Source organism: Cetorhinus maximus, unplaced genomic scaffold (genome assembly GCF_964194155.1).
Source record: "Cetorhinus maximus unplaced genomic scaffold, sCetMax3.hap1.1 HAP1_SCAFFOLD_1516, whole genome shotgun sequence".
Taxonomy (NCBI): domain Eukaryota; kingdom Metazoa; phylum Chordata; class Chondrichthyes; order Lamniformes; family Cetorhinidae; genus Cetorhinus; species Cetorhinus maximus.
The window spans coordinates 1-19,528 of NW_027597457.1; the positions used below are offsets into that span (position 1 = coordinate 1).

The 19,528-nt window shown below is 39.5% G+C and overlaps 1 protein-coding gene across 1 annotated transcript in view; it reads right to left on the reverse strand.

Moving 5' to 3' along the window:
- Positions 1 to 4: 4 nt before the first annotated feature.
- Positions 5 to 19,528, reverse strand: part of LOC144676331 (uncharacterized) — a gene marked incomplete at its 3' end in the record, with an annotated part of 42,004 nt that continues 22,480 nt past the window's right edge. The window contains exons 9-11 of the mRNA XM_078536774.1: positions 13,339 to 13,452; positions 3,777 to 3,932; positions 5 to 76 (exon numbers count right to left, since the gene is read on the reverse strand). Coding sequence (XP_078392900.1) covers positions 5 to 76; positions 3,777 to 3,932; positions 13,339 to 13,452 — 342 coding nt within the window. The remainder of the gene's footprint in view (positions 77 to 3,776; positions 3,933 to 13,338; positions 13,453 to 19,528) is intronic.

Below are 19,528 nucleotides of genomic sequence, written 5' to 3' on the forward strand. Positions count from 1 at the left end.
CCAGGACAGCCAGCATGTCACCAAAATCTAGCTGTATGGGTACCTTACTCTTTTTACCACTCTTCTTTGGAACTTCCTAAATGAAGCAAGTTTGTTATCAAAAACATTTGCCTTGCAAGTGCATTTGTTATGATTAGAGCACTTTAACAATTAGTATTTAATTACTTCAAGATCTATCATACGATAGTGTATTTATCGCAACATTGTGACTTTGTATTGAAACTTCCAGTTTTCAGTTGGTATAAAGACCTTGGAAAAACCATCTTAAATTAGGAATTATTTGAATGGCAAGTAACCATTCTTTACTACTTTGGAGTTCTAGGGTTTCTATGAAAAGTAGAAGCAGATATGACTTAAGTCAGATCTCACTACCAGTACCAAAGTATTGTGCTTCATACTAACAAATATTCACAAAGCCCCATGAAGGAGCCATGTACCCAGAGATTTAGAAAGCTTAGATCCCAAATTATCCATGGCATGGGATCAGGAACCCATACAAGTACAAACTCATCAGTGCCATAAGGCTCACTTTAATAAGGATAATGACGATTCGGCCTCCAATCAACACTTCTCAACAGAACAGTGGTCTCACTGAATGACTAAGGGACTGTAGACCAGACTAGGTTGTGTTATTTTTTTAAACTGGTACTTCAATTTGTAGCACCAGCAGCAAAGAATTGACTTGCTTTAAAAATACTGCCTTTTTCTCACTTTAACACACCATCACTGTGGCATATTCAAGCACATTTGAGGACTTAGACTTACGTACTAACTTGTGGGAATATTAGGTTCAACCAGGAGACCCCAATTTAAGACTAATCAAAATTTATTCGCCAAATTGACAGAAGTTCATAAATTATTTGCAAATTGATCTCTAAAACTTTTAACAAATATATCTAGCTTAGCATTTATTCAGCCTGGTGAGGGATAGGCCAGTTTTGACTTGAAATACAGTGATATTAACACCTCCACGGTAGGAGGGAGGTGGGTCAGGGGAGGTTAAAGGAGTTAAAAACGGAACACAACCCTAACACACCCACTGTCTTGAAAAAGGCAGGTTGATGCAGAATCAGGATGTAGGAGTGTCCCCGCATTAAGAGGTGGAGCTTAGATAACACATTTAACTGGGGCTCCCACAATGTATATGGGAGCCCAACTTAAAAACTGACTGTTGTTGCCCATGTTTCACAGGGATCATAAGACACAGCAGTGAAAGAAAGACAAGAGCTGCATGTTCCACAAGCTTAAGTGCTCTTTTCAGCACTCCTTGTGGCCAAATGCGGCAGTGGTGCTATATTCCAGCTCTTAAGAGGGAGCCTTCTGTCACCCACCACCTCTCCAATGTCCTCTCAATTGCTGACCCTCTCTGGCCTCATGATTGCGAGGTCCCCCCACCTTAAGAAGTTAAAGATTGCATTAGATCAAAGGGAGTGGCTTATAAGAATTCCAGAAAAAGTGGTAAGCCTGAGGATTGGGAGCAATTTAGAACCCAGCAAAGGATGACCAAGAAACTGATAGTGAAAGAGAAAATAGAATATGAATGCAAGCTTGCGAGAAACATGAAGACACAGACTGTAAAAGTTTCTTTAGGTATGTGAAAAGGAAAAGATTATCTAGGACAATTGTGGGCCCATTACAGGTGGAGACAGCAGAATTTATAGTGAAGAACAGGGAAATGGTGGAGGAGCTAAACAATTACTTTGTGTCTGTCTTCATGGAAGAAGATAGAGAAAATCTCCCAGAAATACTAGGCAACCAAGGGACTTGTGAAACTGAGGCACTCAAAGAAATTATTAGTAAAGAAGTAGTACTTGAAAAATTAACTGGATTGAAGGCTGATAAATCCCCTGGGCCAGATGAGCTACATCCCAGAGTGCGGAAGGTTTGCAGCTATAGAGAGATAGTGAATGCATTGGTGGTTATCTTTCAAAATTCTATAGCTTTTCTAAAGGTTCCTGCAGACTGGAAAGTAGCAAACGTAACCCCACTACTTAAGGGGGGGGAGGAGAGCTACAGGTCTGTTAGTTTGATGTCAGTAGTAGGCTGGTGAGTCTAGAACCAGAGAGCATAATAATGTTAGAATCTATTATAGAGGATGTGATAACTGAACACTTAGAAAGTAATGGTAAAATTGGGCAGAATCAACATGGATTTATGAAAGGGAAGTCATGTTTGACAAACCTGTTGGACTTTTTGAGGATGTTACTTGTAGATAAAGGAGAACCAGATGTGGATTATTTGGATTTTCAGAAGGCTTTTGATAAGGTCCCACACAGGTCAGTAAACAAAATTAGAGCATATGGATTGAGAATTAATTAACAGACACAAAGCAGAAAGTAGGAATACAAACAAGTCATTCTCAGGATAGCAGGCTGTTACTAGTGGGGTACCGCAAGGATCAGTGCTAGGTCCACAGCTATTCACAATCTAGGTAAATGATTTAGATGTGGGGACAAATTGTTATATTTCCAAATTGGCTGATGAAACAAAACTAGGTGGGAATGTAAGTTGTGAAGAGGATATAAGGAGGCTTCAAACAGACTTGGACAGGCTAAGTGAATGGGCAAGAACATGGCAGATGGAATATAATGCGAATAAGTGTGAAGTTATCCACTTGGTAGAAAAAACAGAAAGACGGAATATTTCTTAAATGGTGAAAGGTTAGGAAGTGTTGATGTCCAAAGGGACTTGGGTGTCCTTGTTTGTGAGTCACTAAAAGCTAGCATGCAGGTGCAACAATCAATAAGGAAGGCAAATAGTATGTTGGCCTTCATCACAAGGGGATGCACGTACAAAAGCAAAGATGTCTTGCTGCAATTGTACAGAGCCTTGCTGAGACTGCACCTGGAGTATCGTGTACAGTTTTGGTCTCATTATCCAAGGAAGGATATACTTGCCAAAGAGGGAGTGTAATGGAGGTTCACCAAACTAATCCCTGGGATTACAGGATTGTTTTATCAGGAGAGATTGAGGAAACTGCGCCTGTATTCTCTAGAGTTTTGAGAGATTACCTCTTGAAACTTAAAATTCTTACAGGGTGTGACAGGGTGGATGTAGATAGGATGTTTCCCCTGGCTGGTGAGTCTAGACACTGGGGACATAAACTCAGAATAAGGGGTAGGCCATTTAAGACTGAGATGAGGAGGAATTTCTTCACTCAGGAGGGTGGTGAAGCTTTAGAATTCTCTACTCCAAAGGACTGTGGAAGCTCAATCATTGAGTATGCTCAAGACAGAAATTGAGAGATTTCTGGAGACTAATGACATCAAGGGATATGAAGATAGCAGCATTGAGATAGATGATCAGTCATGATCTAACTGAATGGCGGAATAGGCTCGACAGGCTGAATAGCCTACTTCTGTTCAGTTCAGCTGGCTGTCAGGAGACAGAAATAAAAAAGTGTTAAATGAGGCCCTGCTGTCAAGTTTGGCAGGAACTCTATGCCCCTGGCCTTTTTGAATTTCTCAGACTCACCCACCCCGCTAAATATTGGGGCCTATGTTTCTGTTTAATGCATTTTTAAAAATATTATTGTAGCTCATGATGGTGAGTTATATTTTATATATTATATAATGTAGAACAACCCTCAGAGCACAAAAACATTTATTTGATATCAATCTATATCTGAAATGATTTGGTGGTATTTTGTGGCTCAGAGGATAAATTCTTTCCTGATCAAAACCATAAGTTAAACGCTCTTGGCTATCCTTAGTGTGTTCTTCATGTTACACAGGAATGTTATTCAAGTGAAAAGCAGTCAAGAGTTCTGTACAAACCACAGCTTTCTTCTGTGGACTACTGGATACATATTCTTGAAATGATTCTTTTCTCAAAATTTGGACTGGTTTCTGGTCTAGCTCCAAAGAGATCTGTTCACCACCAATAGCATGGGAGTTGGCCACACTTAAAACTAGATCTTCATCCACTGATGGCTGAAGAGATAAACAAGAATGCTCAATATTTTACAAATAAGTCGCAATAACAATATATTTTAAAATCTTCTATGACTGCAATAGGTTATATTGAGCAATAAAAAGTTTGTATACTCTTGTCATCTATTACATACTGTACCCAAACAAAACAAAAAGAGCCACGTGAGAAGTAACTACCATTTACTCTTAGCTGGCATCAATGTATAGAGGAAAAACTATTGCTTGTTGATGTCAAAGACCCCAGGATATAGCTTGCACAAAACTGGTTCAGTATAATAATTTCCCCAACATATTCTAGTATTGTTCATCACAAACGAGGCAGGGAAAAGTACAGTATTTTAATTGTATGCTCATCAGAAGTGCATGATTTGTGCTCAGTTTTGTCTTCATCCAATTAGTTCATGTTCTCTGAAGAACTCTCGAAACTGCATATTTTTAAAAAAATGATTAAACCCATTGGTGGGTGGAGGGGCAGGGACACTTTGAAAATTAACTCAGTAAGAAAATAAAGCCTTTTACAAATATTGTAGGTTGATATCATTAGAGATAATAACAAAATCTACATCCAAAGACCAACAGTGAATTTCTCCAACCAGCAGGTTTAGTTCAAGATGAGTCACTTATTTTCACTCTAGTATTGCTGAAAAAAAAACAGGCATGTTGAAGCTTTGTCTTGCACTCATATTGGTATTCTTGTGAAGTGTCCTCATAAGAGGAAAGCAACAATTTACACTGTATGTGCAGAGAGTGCTGATTGGTTGGCAAGTGGACTCTTATTGGTAGAGGCGTTGCCATGGAGAATGCACCAGTGATGGGGACTGACAATTAACTGCCATACATTGTTTGAATTTTAAACCAGGCAGCTTGACCAATGAGTCAGCGAATGGCTGTCGCTTATTTTGTTTGGCTGAAACAAGCGCAACGTGTGTACATGTTCTGTCTGCAAAGAACAGGGCCCTGAGTATTAATATATGTAGCTTCCAGTACATGCAAATGCACCACACTGCGAGCCCAACTGATAAATTGGTTGTCAATGTTCTTAGCACACCGAGGATTATTTAGCAAGTGTTGTCCAATCACGGAATTACATCTAACATTGGACACTGTTTTAACTTTTGCAAGCACAGGCTGGTTGGTCTATACCTTGCCCATTGCGAACGGCAGCTGAGACATGTTGTTCAATACAATCTGCCAATCTTTGGGACATACAGCCTACATACCTAGCATCACACTGGTACTGACATTCATATACCACATTACTCATTTGTGCAATAGGCAGAACGTCTTTTTGGCTTGACAACAGCATCCTGTTAGTGGCGAATACCACTCGTGTTGCTACTGCATTGTAGCAGCGTGAAACAGCTAGCTTCACCTGTTGCTCAAATTTTTGAGAGACTTTGTCTTTCCATGGTAATCTGAGGTAGACTGGGCACTTTTCAGTGCCGAAGGTGACGGCCTTAAGTCCATTCATAAGTTTGCGTAATATACAGCGCATAATGATCTGATCAGGGTAACCACTATCCCACAGGATGCCTCTGATGCACCCTACTTCAGCATCAAGCTTGCATGGCGAGCAAATGTATACAAAGTTGCCAATAAGACCAATCTTATGGCATGTGGCACTGTAAGAATCACAACGCATTTGGTGACCAGAGAAGGTAGGCTTGCAGTAGACAATGGCAGAGAACCCCCTGGCAGATTTCTCAACTATACGTCAAGGAATGGGAGTTCATTTGACTGCTCCATTTCAAAGGTGAATTTGAGCCCAAGATGGAGCCCATTAAGACATAAAGGAAATTATTATTATATGCAGCTGCAGATTTAAATATTGTGAATGTATCATCCACGTATCGGAAATATGCGAGGGGCAGGAAGTTACACGTCACTCCAAATGAAAACACGTCACTCCAAATGAAAACACGTCTCCCAACAAAGATATTTGGGAGAGCTGGGCCTAGAGGGGATCCCTTAGCAACACCATCTATTTGGACATGCATGGTGCCATTAAAACTGAACTCAACTGCACAAGTTGCCAAGTTCATAAGCTCAGTGAATGCTGATTCATGCAATGGTGGCACGTCTGGATCACCATGATATAGTGCTGCAGCACAAATATCTATGGCTTCCTTAAGTAGAACATTGGTGAATATGTCATGAAGAGATATTAATGTCTATAATGTTATTGGAAATTATTTTTATATTGGAATTGTAGTGGGGTCTGTGTCTGTCTTAATTTGATTAAAGTCAGTTAGTCTGGGTGTTTTGATGTATAGAAAGTAGTTTTGAAATGGTAATCAGATAAACCCGGGGAAGCTCAGAAACATAGGTGTCAAGGGGGCAATTTGCATTTTTAAATAAACCGTTCAAAAGAATGGGTGAAATCTTGCACCTAGTTAGAAGATGCCAAGCAACGTGTTTATCTTTTTTTTCAGCTTACTAATAAAATTGGTGGAATGAAAGGATATTATTGTTAGGAGAGGTAAAATTTAAAAACCTAGTAATTAATACAATGGAAAATTTACATTCAAAAGGAAAAGCTAGGTATAAACAGAGAAGAGTTTGTGTGTGTAAGTCAGGGGCATTTAAGATCTAACCAGATTGTAAGCCTACAACTGTGTCTGCAAAGGAACCAAATTGCAAGGGATCTCATTTTGAATTTGTTAAGGTCAAATGTGCTTTGCCTGGTGTCTGTTTAAAGTCTATGGGTTATTGTTGCCTTGGTGAAGATTTACCTGGGAGTAATTAATATGGGGATTTGTTTAGAAGTTATTATGGTAGTAATTTGTAGACATGCGTATGTGTTTAATTTGTTGTTAAATTAATAAATGTTTAATTTAATTTTATAGAAAAAAAATACCCCTCTCGAGGCTCGGCGGTCTTATTCCCGAATTCAGAGCTGCATCTCAAACATACCAATTGAAAATATAGGTTATGACAGTTGTTCAAGGTTCCCTCTGGGATTTAAACAACTCAGCCTTTACCAACTGCTGTGTCATAACAAACAGGCTAGCCTATGTTCCAATGTTTCACTTAAGGAAGCCATAGATATTTGCGCTGCAGCACTATATTTTGGCAATCTAGATGCATCACGATTGCATTAATCAGTATTCATTAGACTTAGGAACTCGGCAACTCAAGCAGTTGAGTTCAGATTTAATGCCCAAATAGGTGGCGTTATCTTGAGATCTCCTCTTGGCCCAGCTCTCGCAAACACCTTTGTTGGGTTCCACGAGAAACGTGTCTTCAATGGAATGGCATGTAACTTTCTACTGCTTGCATGTTTCCGATATGTGGATGATATGTTTGTTATATTTAAATCCGCAGCTGCATGTAATAATTTCCTTGCATGTCTTAATGGGCTCCATCCTGTACTCAAATTCAACTTTGAAATGGAGCAGTCAAATGAACTCCCCTTCCTTGATGTACCAGTTGAGAAATCTGCCAGGGGTTTCTCTACCATGGTCCACCGCAAGCCTACCTTCACTGGTCAATATATGCGTTGGGATTCTTACAGTTCCACATGCTAAAGATTGGTCTTATCGGCATCCTTGTAAATAGGGCCCGATCCATTTGCTCACCATGCAAGCTTTATGCTGAAATAGGGCATATCAAAGGCATCCTGCGGGATAATGGCTACCCTGACCAGAGCATTTTTTGCTGTATATCACGCAAACTCATGAATGGGCCTAAGGCAGTCACTTTCGGCCTCGAAAAGTGCTCAATCTACCTCAGATTACCCTGGAAGGGCAAGGTATCTCAAAAATTTGAGCAACCGGTGAAGCTATCCGTTTCTCGCTACTAATATGCAGTAGCAACACGAGTGGTATTCACCACTAACAGGATGCTGCCATCAAGCCAAAAAACGTTCTACCTATCACACAAATGAGTAATATGAATTTCAGTGCCAGTGTGATGCTAGGTATGTAGGCTGTAAGCCCCAAAGACTGGCAGATTGTATCAAAAAGCATGTCCCAGCTGCTGTTTGCAACGGGCAAGATAAACGCTACGTCCAACCAGCCCGTGCTTGCAAAATTCAAAATAGTATCCAATGTTAGATGTGATTCCACGATTGGACATTTGCTAAATAATCCTCAGTGTGCTAAGTATGCTGTCAACCAATTTAAGATCGTTAGTCGGGCTTGCAGTGTGGCGCATTTGCATGTACTAGAAGCTACATATACTAATACACAGGGCTCTTGTTCTTTGCAGACAGAAAGAACATGCGCCTGTTTCAGCTAAACAAAATGAGCGACAGCCATTCGCTGACTCATTCCTCAGGGCAATGTCTTGAACAATCAGGGTCAAGCTGTCTGGTTTAAATTTCAAACAACGTTTGGCAGTTAACTGTCAGTCACCATCACTGGTGCATTCTCCATGGCACTGCCTTCACCAATCAGCACTCTCTTCACATACAGTATATTGTTGTTTTCCCCTTATATTGATATTCTTGCAAAGTGTCCTGATCAGTACAAGACGAAAAGCTTTGATGTCTCTTTTTTCAGTAATATTCAAGTTCTGTACTACCAAAGGGCTATTTATTTTTAGTCTTCCTGTAGCACGCACTTTGCTGTAGCTACCAGTTCTAAATGACCAAGGCAAATCTATAACAAGAAAAAACCTGCCATCCTTCACTTAAATTTTTAAAAATCATGTTTTACAGAGCTAACGTCATTTCCTGGTAAATTACTATATTTATGAAAGTAAATTTATAGCTCTATAACAATTATTTAAAACGAAAGGGCTTTAGGCCACTCATCAAAATCTTAAGTAATATTTTAAGATTACAATTGGTAGATTGAACAGTGAATGACAAAACAGCCCACGCTTTTCTCAGTATCACATTATGTGCGCTTAGCTGACAAAATACATCAACACTTAAAAGCTTTCAAGGTCATCTATAAACAAATATTTAGGGTTATCTAGAATTCTGGCAAGTGGAAAGAAGGACAAATTGAATAATCAACATGGTTACTTGCAAATTTAAAAAAAAATCAAAATGGTATCCAGTAATGCTACATTTCCTAAGCTTAGAGTTTCAGAGTAGTATTATCGATGTAATGGCAGAAGCTGTACTTTTCAGTCACAAAGACGGTTTACAAGTCTTTCCTTACTGGGAGGCTGATGACCATTGAAAAATAAAGATCCTGCTGGGATGGGAAGCAAGATAATTTATCCTACACTGTTCAGAACCATCCTTAAAAACAGATGAAAAAATTATACTGGATAGTTATATAATGCAGTTGTTATGTTCAACCATTGTGGACAGTATCTAATGGAAGCAACAGGGGTCTTGCCCGCCAGCTACAGTGCTGGTGAAAGCTCCTAGTAGCCTCTTTTAGGGAAGGCCCACAAATTGGACAGCAGCACATCTTTATCCAGAACTGCTGAGAGCTGCCAGCCAATCATAGGATGGCACTCGACTGAATGGTGGCGGAAGCTGCAGATATGACACTCATCTGAGGTCTAGGATCGTTGCTGGATCCCAGGCCACAAGTTGAGTGATGGTGTGAGGGCGGATGGAAGCAAGGGGGTGACTCTGAGCAGGCCAACCTCTTCCCGAGACTTGATAGAGAGACCCAGCATTGAGTGCCTTTGAACAAGGGCCATCCCCACTCCTGACCCTAGGAGCCTACAAGCAACCTTGCACAGGTTTGCTTCGTGTTTTTTGCATGGCGAGCATCCCTTCCGCTGCTAGGTTAATACCAGCAGCAGCTGAATGAGGCTCTTAAGTGCATATTAATTGCCCACTTTATGGTCTCAATTGGTGGCGGGGCTGGAAGGCCGTCCATGATTAATCAGGGTGGAGACAGGAAGGCAGCGGGGAATTCCACCACCATCCTCCAGCCTGATGAAATACACCCCCATGCCCACCACCAAATTCACCACAGGGGAGGGTTTACATTCCATCCTATGTGATTTTAAAAAAAAAGTACACTAATGTTTTAAACTTCAAGCTGATAGTAAATTCCCACTCCTCCTGTCATTGCTACTTAAACCAAGCCTGCACAAGTAATGAACTGAACTGGAACTGAATACAGAACATCTGCTTTTGATAGGCATCTTGTCTCTGCTTAGTGCTACACCCAAAGCTCTAGACAAGATTTGCAACTTACCCACTCAAAAAAAGGGTCCAAATTAGAACTATTGAAAAAAATTGAATCTGGGTTTCCCAGTTTTATAGACTGCCCTGATAAATTAAACTGAAGGTTTGATAATTTAATTATTTTAGTTAGTATTTACAAAATGGACATGGGTATTCATTCATGGATGTATACAAGCCCTGATTTAATAATGTTCTGAACTTGTCATGGAGCTTCGCTAGAGATGAGCGCACAAGATTGCCAGCAGCCTGTAGTTCGTGGCCAAAAAATTGCTTTTTTTAAAAAAGCGGTTATGTTAATTACCATTATAAAGCATGTGAACCATTTAAAAATATTCAAACACCAGATGCAATGGCTTACTTGCTACCTCTTTGCCGACAGTACAGTCATCCAACCAAAATGGGTGCAACAGTGTATTAATATTCTAGCCTGTAGAAGTCAACTTCTTAAAGCCATCTCTTTTCATTATCATAGAATTATACAGCACAGGAGATCATTTGGCCCATCACACCTGTGCCTTTGGTAGAGTTAAACAATTAATCTTACTCCCTTTGCTCTTCTCCCATAGCCCTGCAAAGTTTTTTTAAAATCAAATTCTCTGATAAAAGCGACTTATTGGATTTACTTCCATCACCCTTTCAGGCAGTGTATTCTAGATTATAAATCACTCTTTTTTTCTTCATGTCACCTCTGGGTCTTGTTCCAATTACTTTAAATGTGTACTCTAGATACTGACTCTCCAGTCACAGGAAAAAGGTTTCCCCTATTTACTCTATAAAAACTGCTTATTTTGAACACCTCCATCAAATCTCCTCTGAATATTAGAAAGAAAAACAGAAAATGCTGGGAAAACTCTGCAAGTCTGACAGCAGCTCTGAAGAAGGGTCATACAGACTCAAAACGTCAACTCTGTTTTGCTCTCCACAGATGCTGTCAGACCTGCTGAGTTTTTCCAGCATTTTGTTTTTCTTTCAGATTTTCAGCATCTACAGTATTTTGCTTTTACTCCTCCCAATATCCTCTGCTTTAAGGCTCCAAACACCAGATAACTGAAGTCCCTCATCCCTGTGTCATTCATTGTTGGCAGTAATTGTTTTTTTTTAAACCATGCTACTACATGGCTTTAACTGCATTTAAATGATGCATTGATTTTTATGGTGGTTTAAGTCTTTTTTTTTAATTGTAAGGCTCTTATTTCTAGATGTATTTCTTACAACAGTTTTGGTTTTAGCTGCCGTTTCATTTGCCACAACCAAAATGAACAGGATGGGAATTCCTTGGAGGTGTTCCAATGCTGCTCCAATACTTGAAGGAGGAAGAACAATTCTGGAGGAGATGAGTAGTGTCGAGGTAACTATACAAGACATGTATGCAACAGCTCTTATCACAGTACTTGCATTTTCCCTAACAGTCTTTCCTGGCTGGGCAAGTCAGAAGAAACAGGTTTGTACCATCTCGATTGCATAAAAAGAGGTTGCCACATAACTATGCCATGTCCTAGAGACCAACTTGCAGGCAAATTTCACCATGTGAATAGCTTCTACACCACCAAGTGCTTCTGAATCACACTTATGACCTATGCTTCTTAATGAGTCAGTCAGCTATCCACAGATGCATCAAACAAGTGACAGAGACCTTGTTTGTAATGGGCAACACATTACTTTCCCTTTAGAAAGGAGGCATCACCTCACAGACCACAGCACTTTGCCTGGATGGCAGGATTCTCAAGAGTAGAGCGGCATATTAAACATGGGTGGAATTTTACAGCCCCGTCACAGTGGGGGGGACCACAAAACGCGGTGAGCCGTTCAAATGTACATCAACTTGGGGGGGGGGGGGGGGGGGGGAAGAGAGAACATAAAATCCTGTAAAATTCTGCCTCATGTACCGTACAAATAGTTAGTCCGAGAGTCCTGGGGGAAATGTGCCCTGGAGTACAAAGCAAGGCAAACCTCTTCATGTCCACTTCATGCTGCAGTAATTCCAATTTGCCAACCCAAAAAGGTGCAGTGCTGCACCATTCCTTGCCCACAAACTTAATTGACTTGACACCCGTTATTCTTTCCCTCCTAGCTTCCTTTCCTGGGCAAAATTTGGTAAACATTTGAAATCTATTTTGTACTTTTATAAAAAGCACAAATAATATTAGCCATATGTACAGCTATTTACCTTTTAAGTAGCATATCCCTTTAAAGTTAAGCTGTTAACTCAAGGCCAAAGTGGTGCTGGAAGTTTACTTTACCTTTCTGTCTCTTTTCTCTCTTACACCTAAACTAATCTTTCTTTCTTTTTATTTTTCTTTCTGTACCTGGCCTGGCTCCAATTCAGCTCACTTCCTTCTTGATCATTTAAAAAAAAAATTCTCAATCCTTAAATCTCATTGTTTAAGGAAATAGACTATTGATCACATCGTTCACATAGTTGACATGGCATCATAGGCTTGCACTTACAGGACAAAAGTTGAGTTGAAGGGCAAGACTAATGGGGTACGCCACAAAAGGCACTGCTACAGCAAACTCCGAGCCATTATAGTGTACACAGTTTTGTTACAAGCAATATAACTTATCAGTTGACATTACTTTGAAGTAAGTATAACTCTGCAATCAATGTTCAACAGTACTCAGGAAAGACTCCTGCAAAGGACTCTCATAATTACAGTAAGTAAGTTTGAAATAATAGGACTAATTAGAATTACAGGGGTAGAAATTTTGTGTTTGCCCTTGCCAGCCCACAAGTTTCCTTCCTTTAAAATCGATTGGGAGAATATGGAACTGGAATTTCCATCCCATGATTTTACAGCCAAGGGAAGGAGATTTGGCCCTAAACACCTGTACCAGCTCTCTTTGAAAGAGAGCCGTCCAAATAGTCCCATTCCTCTGCCCTTTCCCAACGCTCATTTGAATTTGACATTTTCCAAATGGTTCTAATTGTAAACAAAGGCATAACTATTCAAAGACTGTGAAAGTTTAACTCTTAAGATTTTATTTAATTGGATGTTTTAGTTGTGGCTTTTGCTGCAATTCATGAGATTATTAAAGATGCTAGTTTTAACATTGAATTGAAAAAAAATGTAGATATTAATAAAGCTAAAAAAAAATTGCTTGGAAAACAAGCAATATGCCACAGACCTAAAGTTATCTTGCTAGCAACCTAAATGGGCAATGATCACATTAATTGAGAACCTCGTGGTTTACTCCACTAAAATCAAATAACATTCATTTTCCAATATGTCAATAAACTGAATTGTAGTCTTAATGGTTATCTTAAAACATAAATTTTACTTCAGCCCTCAAAGTTTTTCTTGCCTTTAATTGTCTTTTGGTAACCTGTTTGTAGGAAAAGAACTGGTCTTGCCCAGCACTGTTGGCTTTGTCAGAACTGCTTATTGCAGATGCCAGATCTGGAAATTCTTCATTATCCTACAAAGGCAAGAGGAACTAATTAGGATCTCACAAACTTACATGTAAATATTCTTTGATACAATGGCAAATATTGATTGGATAATGAATTATGTAAAACACAGAAGCCAATTACAGGCTCATGTGTATCAAATGAAAACTTATCATTGACAAAAATGAGCCATTGCCCCTAGATTTGCGGCCTTAATCATAAGCAGAACAATAGCAAAGCACAAGATTATCATGACTGTTCTCTTTTTGTGCGCTACTTTAACATTTTAAAATTTCTTTTCAAGTAAACTGTGAATTCCCAGCACATAACTGTATAAAATTACTGATATCATCTTTTTCCCTGCTTGAAGCAGAGAACAATGACTCACTGCTTTGAAAATTTATGCAAAATGCTGCTGCATCCATTTCCTGGAAAGGTACAGAACAATGCCTCCTATTGACCAATAGTGATTGTGTCTTGCAAGCTGAAGTTCAGCAAAAAAAAATGGCACTAAAATAAGGAGAACTACTTTTAGGTCCACAGCAAACACCAAGAGTTTCTTTTTGTGCTTACGTGGTGTAGGGAATGCTAAAACACCCAAGATAATTTTTAAAGAACCTGGCATCTTTCTAGTGCTTCAATAAACCAACCATTGCCATCAAAAAGAGATTAATAGTAATACTGTCTCCACTCCCCCTTCCTGATGCTGGGACCCTTAATCAGGCACTGAATGCCTTTGAATCCCCCCTACCCCCCACCGTAGACAGACCTCGCTGCCACAGACTTTGTTGGGGTGGAGCCGAGAAAGCGGCAGGGTCCCCATCTGCCACCTAAGTAAATGCATCACCCACCACCAAACTCGCCAATGGGGATGGAGCAAGATTCCGCCCACAGAATGACTTGGTACACTATTAAAAACCCACAAGGAGGGTTAGGGTTAGGGTTAGGGAGCTTTTCCGGAGCTTTTCAAATACGATTTTACAGAGTAAAAAGGAAAAGTTCTCGTTATTTCAGTGATTGGTAAAGATTGTTGTCTGTAGGACGTCAACAACACACTTAATGGAGAAGCAAAGAATCACCAGTAGCAACTTCTGGATCCCTGCATTTAACTGCGCACAAATGGATACCACAAGTTATAGTCAGTTTCATAGTTGTAATGCTGCCACTTTCACCATTATTACAACTGCTAAATCTGGTCTATCAAATGACTTTCTTGACACAATACAACACTGAGCTTTTACAAGCAAATTATGTTATAAAGCATTTCATCTTGATTTGAATATAAATTTTGTTTCTGTGCTCTGCTGATTTAGCAGGATCAAGAGACCTTTGCAAACAGTCAAGAAAGAAAGATTCTAAAATAGTTAACCCAAATTTATAGAATGCTGAATTATAAAATGTAAAGATGATCAATTGTCTTTAGTTTGCTTTTTCATTTTCTTTATTATTTATTGCAATCTGTTAACTTTCAAAGTGGCCCAGACAAAGCAGCACTTAGATCTCATTACAAAAGGTGTCAATACGCTTAAAAGTCTGCCATAATAATAGTCAAAATGATATATTTCCTAACTGTAATATTTCAAAACCCCAAACCAGTGGATATTCACACAGACTCCAGTCTTCTTTCTATCATTACATAGTATCCTCTACAGCTTGTTAATGCACCATTTATGAAAGTCAGCAACTGGGAAAACTAGGCAAGTTGAGTGATGGGACTTATTAATTCTTCCATGAGACATGAATATCGCTGGCTAGGACAACATTTGTTGTCCATTCCCAAATGCCCTCGAGAAGACGGGCTTATCTTCAAAAAGAACTTGTACTTGGTTAAACCTCGAGTTGATAAGATAAGCAAATTGTAATTACTGTGTTGTCTTATGGATAGTTTAAGCAAATTATACAGTATGAAATGGACTTAATCATAATCCCTATACGCACCATAATATCAAGAGCACTTGAAAAATGTTTTGGTGCAGCAAAAGGAAGAAGGAAACTTTAACATGCAAGTGAATTGCCAGAATTTTTGACATTATTGATAGGTTTTTTTTAAAGAGAATGCTAAAAGTTGAACCTGTCATCTAATTATTTTGAGAGCAAGTCCAATTGCTAACTGTTCAGAGTTATGAATCTACAGTTACTGTAATACATTCAGAATTTGGCTTACAATTTAGAGAGAGAACTGTCTGCCATCCTTTATACATGGACACTGGCAGTCCACTCTTGCAAAACGTTTTGGCTTTCAAGTGAGATGATGCAAGACCACCTCATGGAGGTGATCCTGTTTGTTCCCAAGTAAGGCTGTATCAGCAGTGTTGTATTGAAACCCTTTTGCACAACATGAAAAGTGTTGTAGGACAATCAGTACAGCAATAGCCCTCTGAAACATTTTCAAAATCATTAGTCATTCTACTCTTCCAGATTTTTATAATGTGCGTTTTAATAATGCCTGCTTAGGACTGGGAATCAATGGGTAATATATGCACGAATAATTTATTTTAGCTATTTGTATTGCTTTTCTTTTAAGTGGTTGATGTCAATCTTCCCTGTGCGCAATCACCTACAAACTCAAGGCTTCTTCTAAGTAGCAGTGAATGCTTGACTTAATGGAGTTTAGATCAATTCTTTGCTCATCCATATTTTATGAATATAAATAGTGTAGATGATGCACTGACCAGCATTCAGGTGTAAATGAAATCAGTCTTTAGATCAGTTTCACAAACCTACAGTCTGGCATTTTACCATGTCCTTTTCTATTATATGCATTTTTTTCTCAAAAAACAGCCCTAAAACAATCTAGAGTATTTTGTGCTACATTTCTTTGCAATTTCATTTTCAATGGGTTTATAATCTTCAATTTTCTCAGAAGCCTCGCTCATTTTGAGAGAAAACATTTTCTCTTAGAAGCTCACTATTCTTTCTAAGTTTGTTATATGCTAAATTTTTGGCAGGCTTCACAATTCCAGTCAGTGTTGCAAAATGCTGCATCACAGGTCAGTATCTGTGATTCTCCACAGTGAGCTCCAGATCTCAATTTTGCTGCTACCGGGAGGGGTCAAGCATCTCCCCCAGAAAAAGGAAAACAATCTGCAGGGCAAGTAACCAGAAAGCCACTTCACTGTATAGACGTTTGGATAACCCTGTTGTAAATTCATGCAAGGAAAAGAACAGTTCTGAATGTCATCTTGATCAATATCTCAGCACACAAATGTTGTCCTACAAGCGCGAGCACAGCAAAAATGCCAAGGAACAGTAAGGCCCCAAATATCAACGTTGTGGTGGCTTTCAAGTGAGGTTGGAATTGCATGGGTGAAACACAGATGCAAAGTGAGCATGTCGGATTCTCTGCTTTCAGCTTCATTGAGGTAATATGTTTCACATCTCCAAACTGCACAGCAGACCTGACCTCAAGTCTATTAAAGGGACAATGTAGTGGGGGAGCCAGGCCTATTTAGGATGGATAGAGTGAGAGCGCAAGGGCAGCACCCGGATTTAATGACACATCCCCTGAAATTACTACAGGATACAGACAGGAACAGGAAGGACATAATTTACCATAGCATTGGGAGAAGAAACCAGCTACTCTCACTACTGAAGTAGCCAAGGTAGTGAAGCTAGAGTGTTACACCATGGTCTTGGGTATAGTGTAAGAAGCAGTTTAAGGATATAACCAAGTCAGGAAAATCTTTAATGGGGCCCTTCAGAGTCCCAAAGCCCAGGAGACACAAGGACAAAAACACCCCAGCTGTCACAGCAAAGATCCGAGCAGTCTATCTCCGCCACTGGTGAAGCTGCACAGGATACAGCACGTAGAAGCAGTAGGGAGTGCAAGTTGAAGAAATTGTAATTCATCAAGGGTATGCACAAGTGTTTGGTAAAATACTCTATTGGTAAGTTTCCTGTTCTTATAACGACGCACAAAATATAATAATTAGCATCACTTACACATCTTGTCCATTATTGCATCCCAATTGTCAACTCACCCTTTCACTTGTGTCATGATGAATGCATAATAGAACCCACTGGGCAGATGTGTAATGCTTGAATGCATAATTGAAGGATAATTTAGTGTAAGGGGGAGGCGTTGACGATGGGGAGGTGCTTAGTGCTGACAGTGGGAGCATGACAGAGGATTTCATTTTCTATTTTCTTCTGCAAGAGTCACAAGTAGCTAAAGCTTTCAGCTATCAGGGCACCCCTGACAGCAATATACGCAACTGTTGAGTGTACAAAAAGGAATACTTCATATTCCTTTTCACTGTTCTCCTCGCCTCATCCAAAAAACACCTGAGACCTCCTCAACCTCCTCCGCATGTAAATTGCCTCTGCTGTGGAATGTTGTGCAGGATGCAGCACACCATTATTCTGGATACCCTCACTGGCAAATACTCAAAGATGGCTTCAGATCTATCTAAGCACATGAAGCGCACCTGCAAAATTCTGATAGTTTGCTCTACGACACATCTGCTAGTTATCTGGATCTTGTTGTAGCGTTCCTGCACCTCATAGGTAAGGTCCCATAAAGGTGTCATATGCCAAATTTTAAGTTTGGTCATCCCCTATGAGTCAACCCTTAAGGCTGCTTCCTGGAACGAAAAAGGTCTGGAATGTTGAACTGCCTCAATGGGAATTCATCATGACGGCTCCTAGGGAATCTGCCAGGCATCTGTCTGAATCTTTTCTTCTGGTTGTACACCAGCATTAATGGAATAATATCCCTTGCGGCATGGAAAAGCCATGGTAGAGTGTTAAATCCAAAGGAAAGTGAAATTCAAGTCAAAAAGGCTTAATTTGCATACAATTATCAGCTCAAGTGATGACTTCATTGCCTGCACTAATGATTGCCCCGATAAGCTGGTTACTTTGTTTCAACCAAACATGTCTCAAGGAAGGTGGTACATTGAAGCCAGGTTACAGTCGTGATTCTTTTTATTCCCGAATTTGTCTACAGACCAGGCTCTAACTCACCTGTTCTTTTCCATTAAAATTCCCCATGACATGAAAGTGGGCTATAAATAGTTCCTAAGCTATATTAGGAGTGCCACTGTTTTAAGTGGCAGCACTATGTATCCACTGTAACACTTTAATACGATTACCAGTATTTATCATTTGTACCAGGTTTTTCTGCCAGCTGGTCTGCTGCAGGCTTATTCTAAGTCTTCCTCCATAACAATTTTTTTAAAACAACGGAACAGATGACATAGGACAGATGTGTAAAGAAATGGGGAAGAGTAGAACTAGAAGGGAGCAAAAATATAGGTGAAAACACACATTGTTAAGTGCTGGGACTGTTCCTTCCACGAACAAGTAACTTGCAAAGTGAAAATTATTTAATGAATACTGTAGTCAAAAGAATCACAAGATAATTATAAATGCAGAGACCTCACTTGAGAGTGGGATAAGTAATTAAGAATGTCTCCTTTCATAGAAACACTCAAGTTTTGTCATTGCAAAAGCAGATTCAGAGATCTACTATCTGGGATCTCACGATACGACCCAATCAAATGACTTGTTCAAGGAGTGTTTTCAGCTGGCTGTCCCTGAGCGGCGCAGGATAGATTTCTTTCCCAATACTGAAATTCAGCTCAACAGCCCAGGGCCAGCTAGAACTTGTTTGTACTGAATATTGGCTTTCACTACATGCACTAAAGGTTGGCACACCATGGATAGATGTGTTATTTGTCTTAATCTTAGTTCTGCAGCAGGGATATTATTGTACAGTTTGTTAAACTTAATCTAGTTTATTAATAACAAAGCATGCACAAGAAATATTGAAATATTTCAGTTTTCCTACTGTTAAAAAGCAGCTGATCAGACTATCCTAAGGTCTGTTAATGTTATACCGATATTGATTTCACTATACATTGTAGTAGAATAGCCTTTATCTTTTGCCTGTTAACTGATGAAGTACAAGTCAATTTAGATGCAGTGACCACTTAACTGTTGAATTAAAGGCTAGTCTTAATGGTCAGTTTAAACCATTAAAAGATATTGCACTGCATACTGCAGTGATCTTCAATTTGATGACAAGTTCTGCTTAGGGGAACATTGCAATTACATTATCCTTTACAGAAGCAGGAGGTTGATATGGAATGTACAGATTTATAA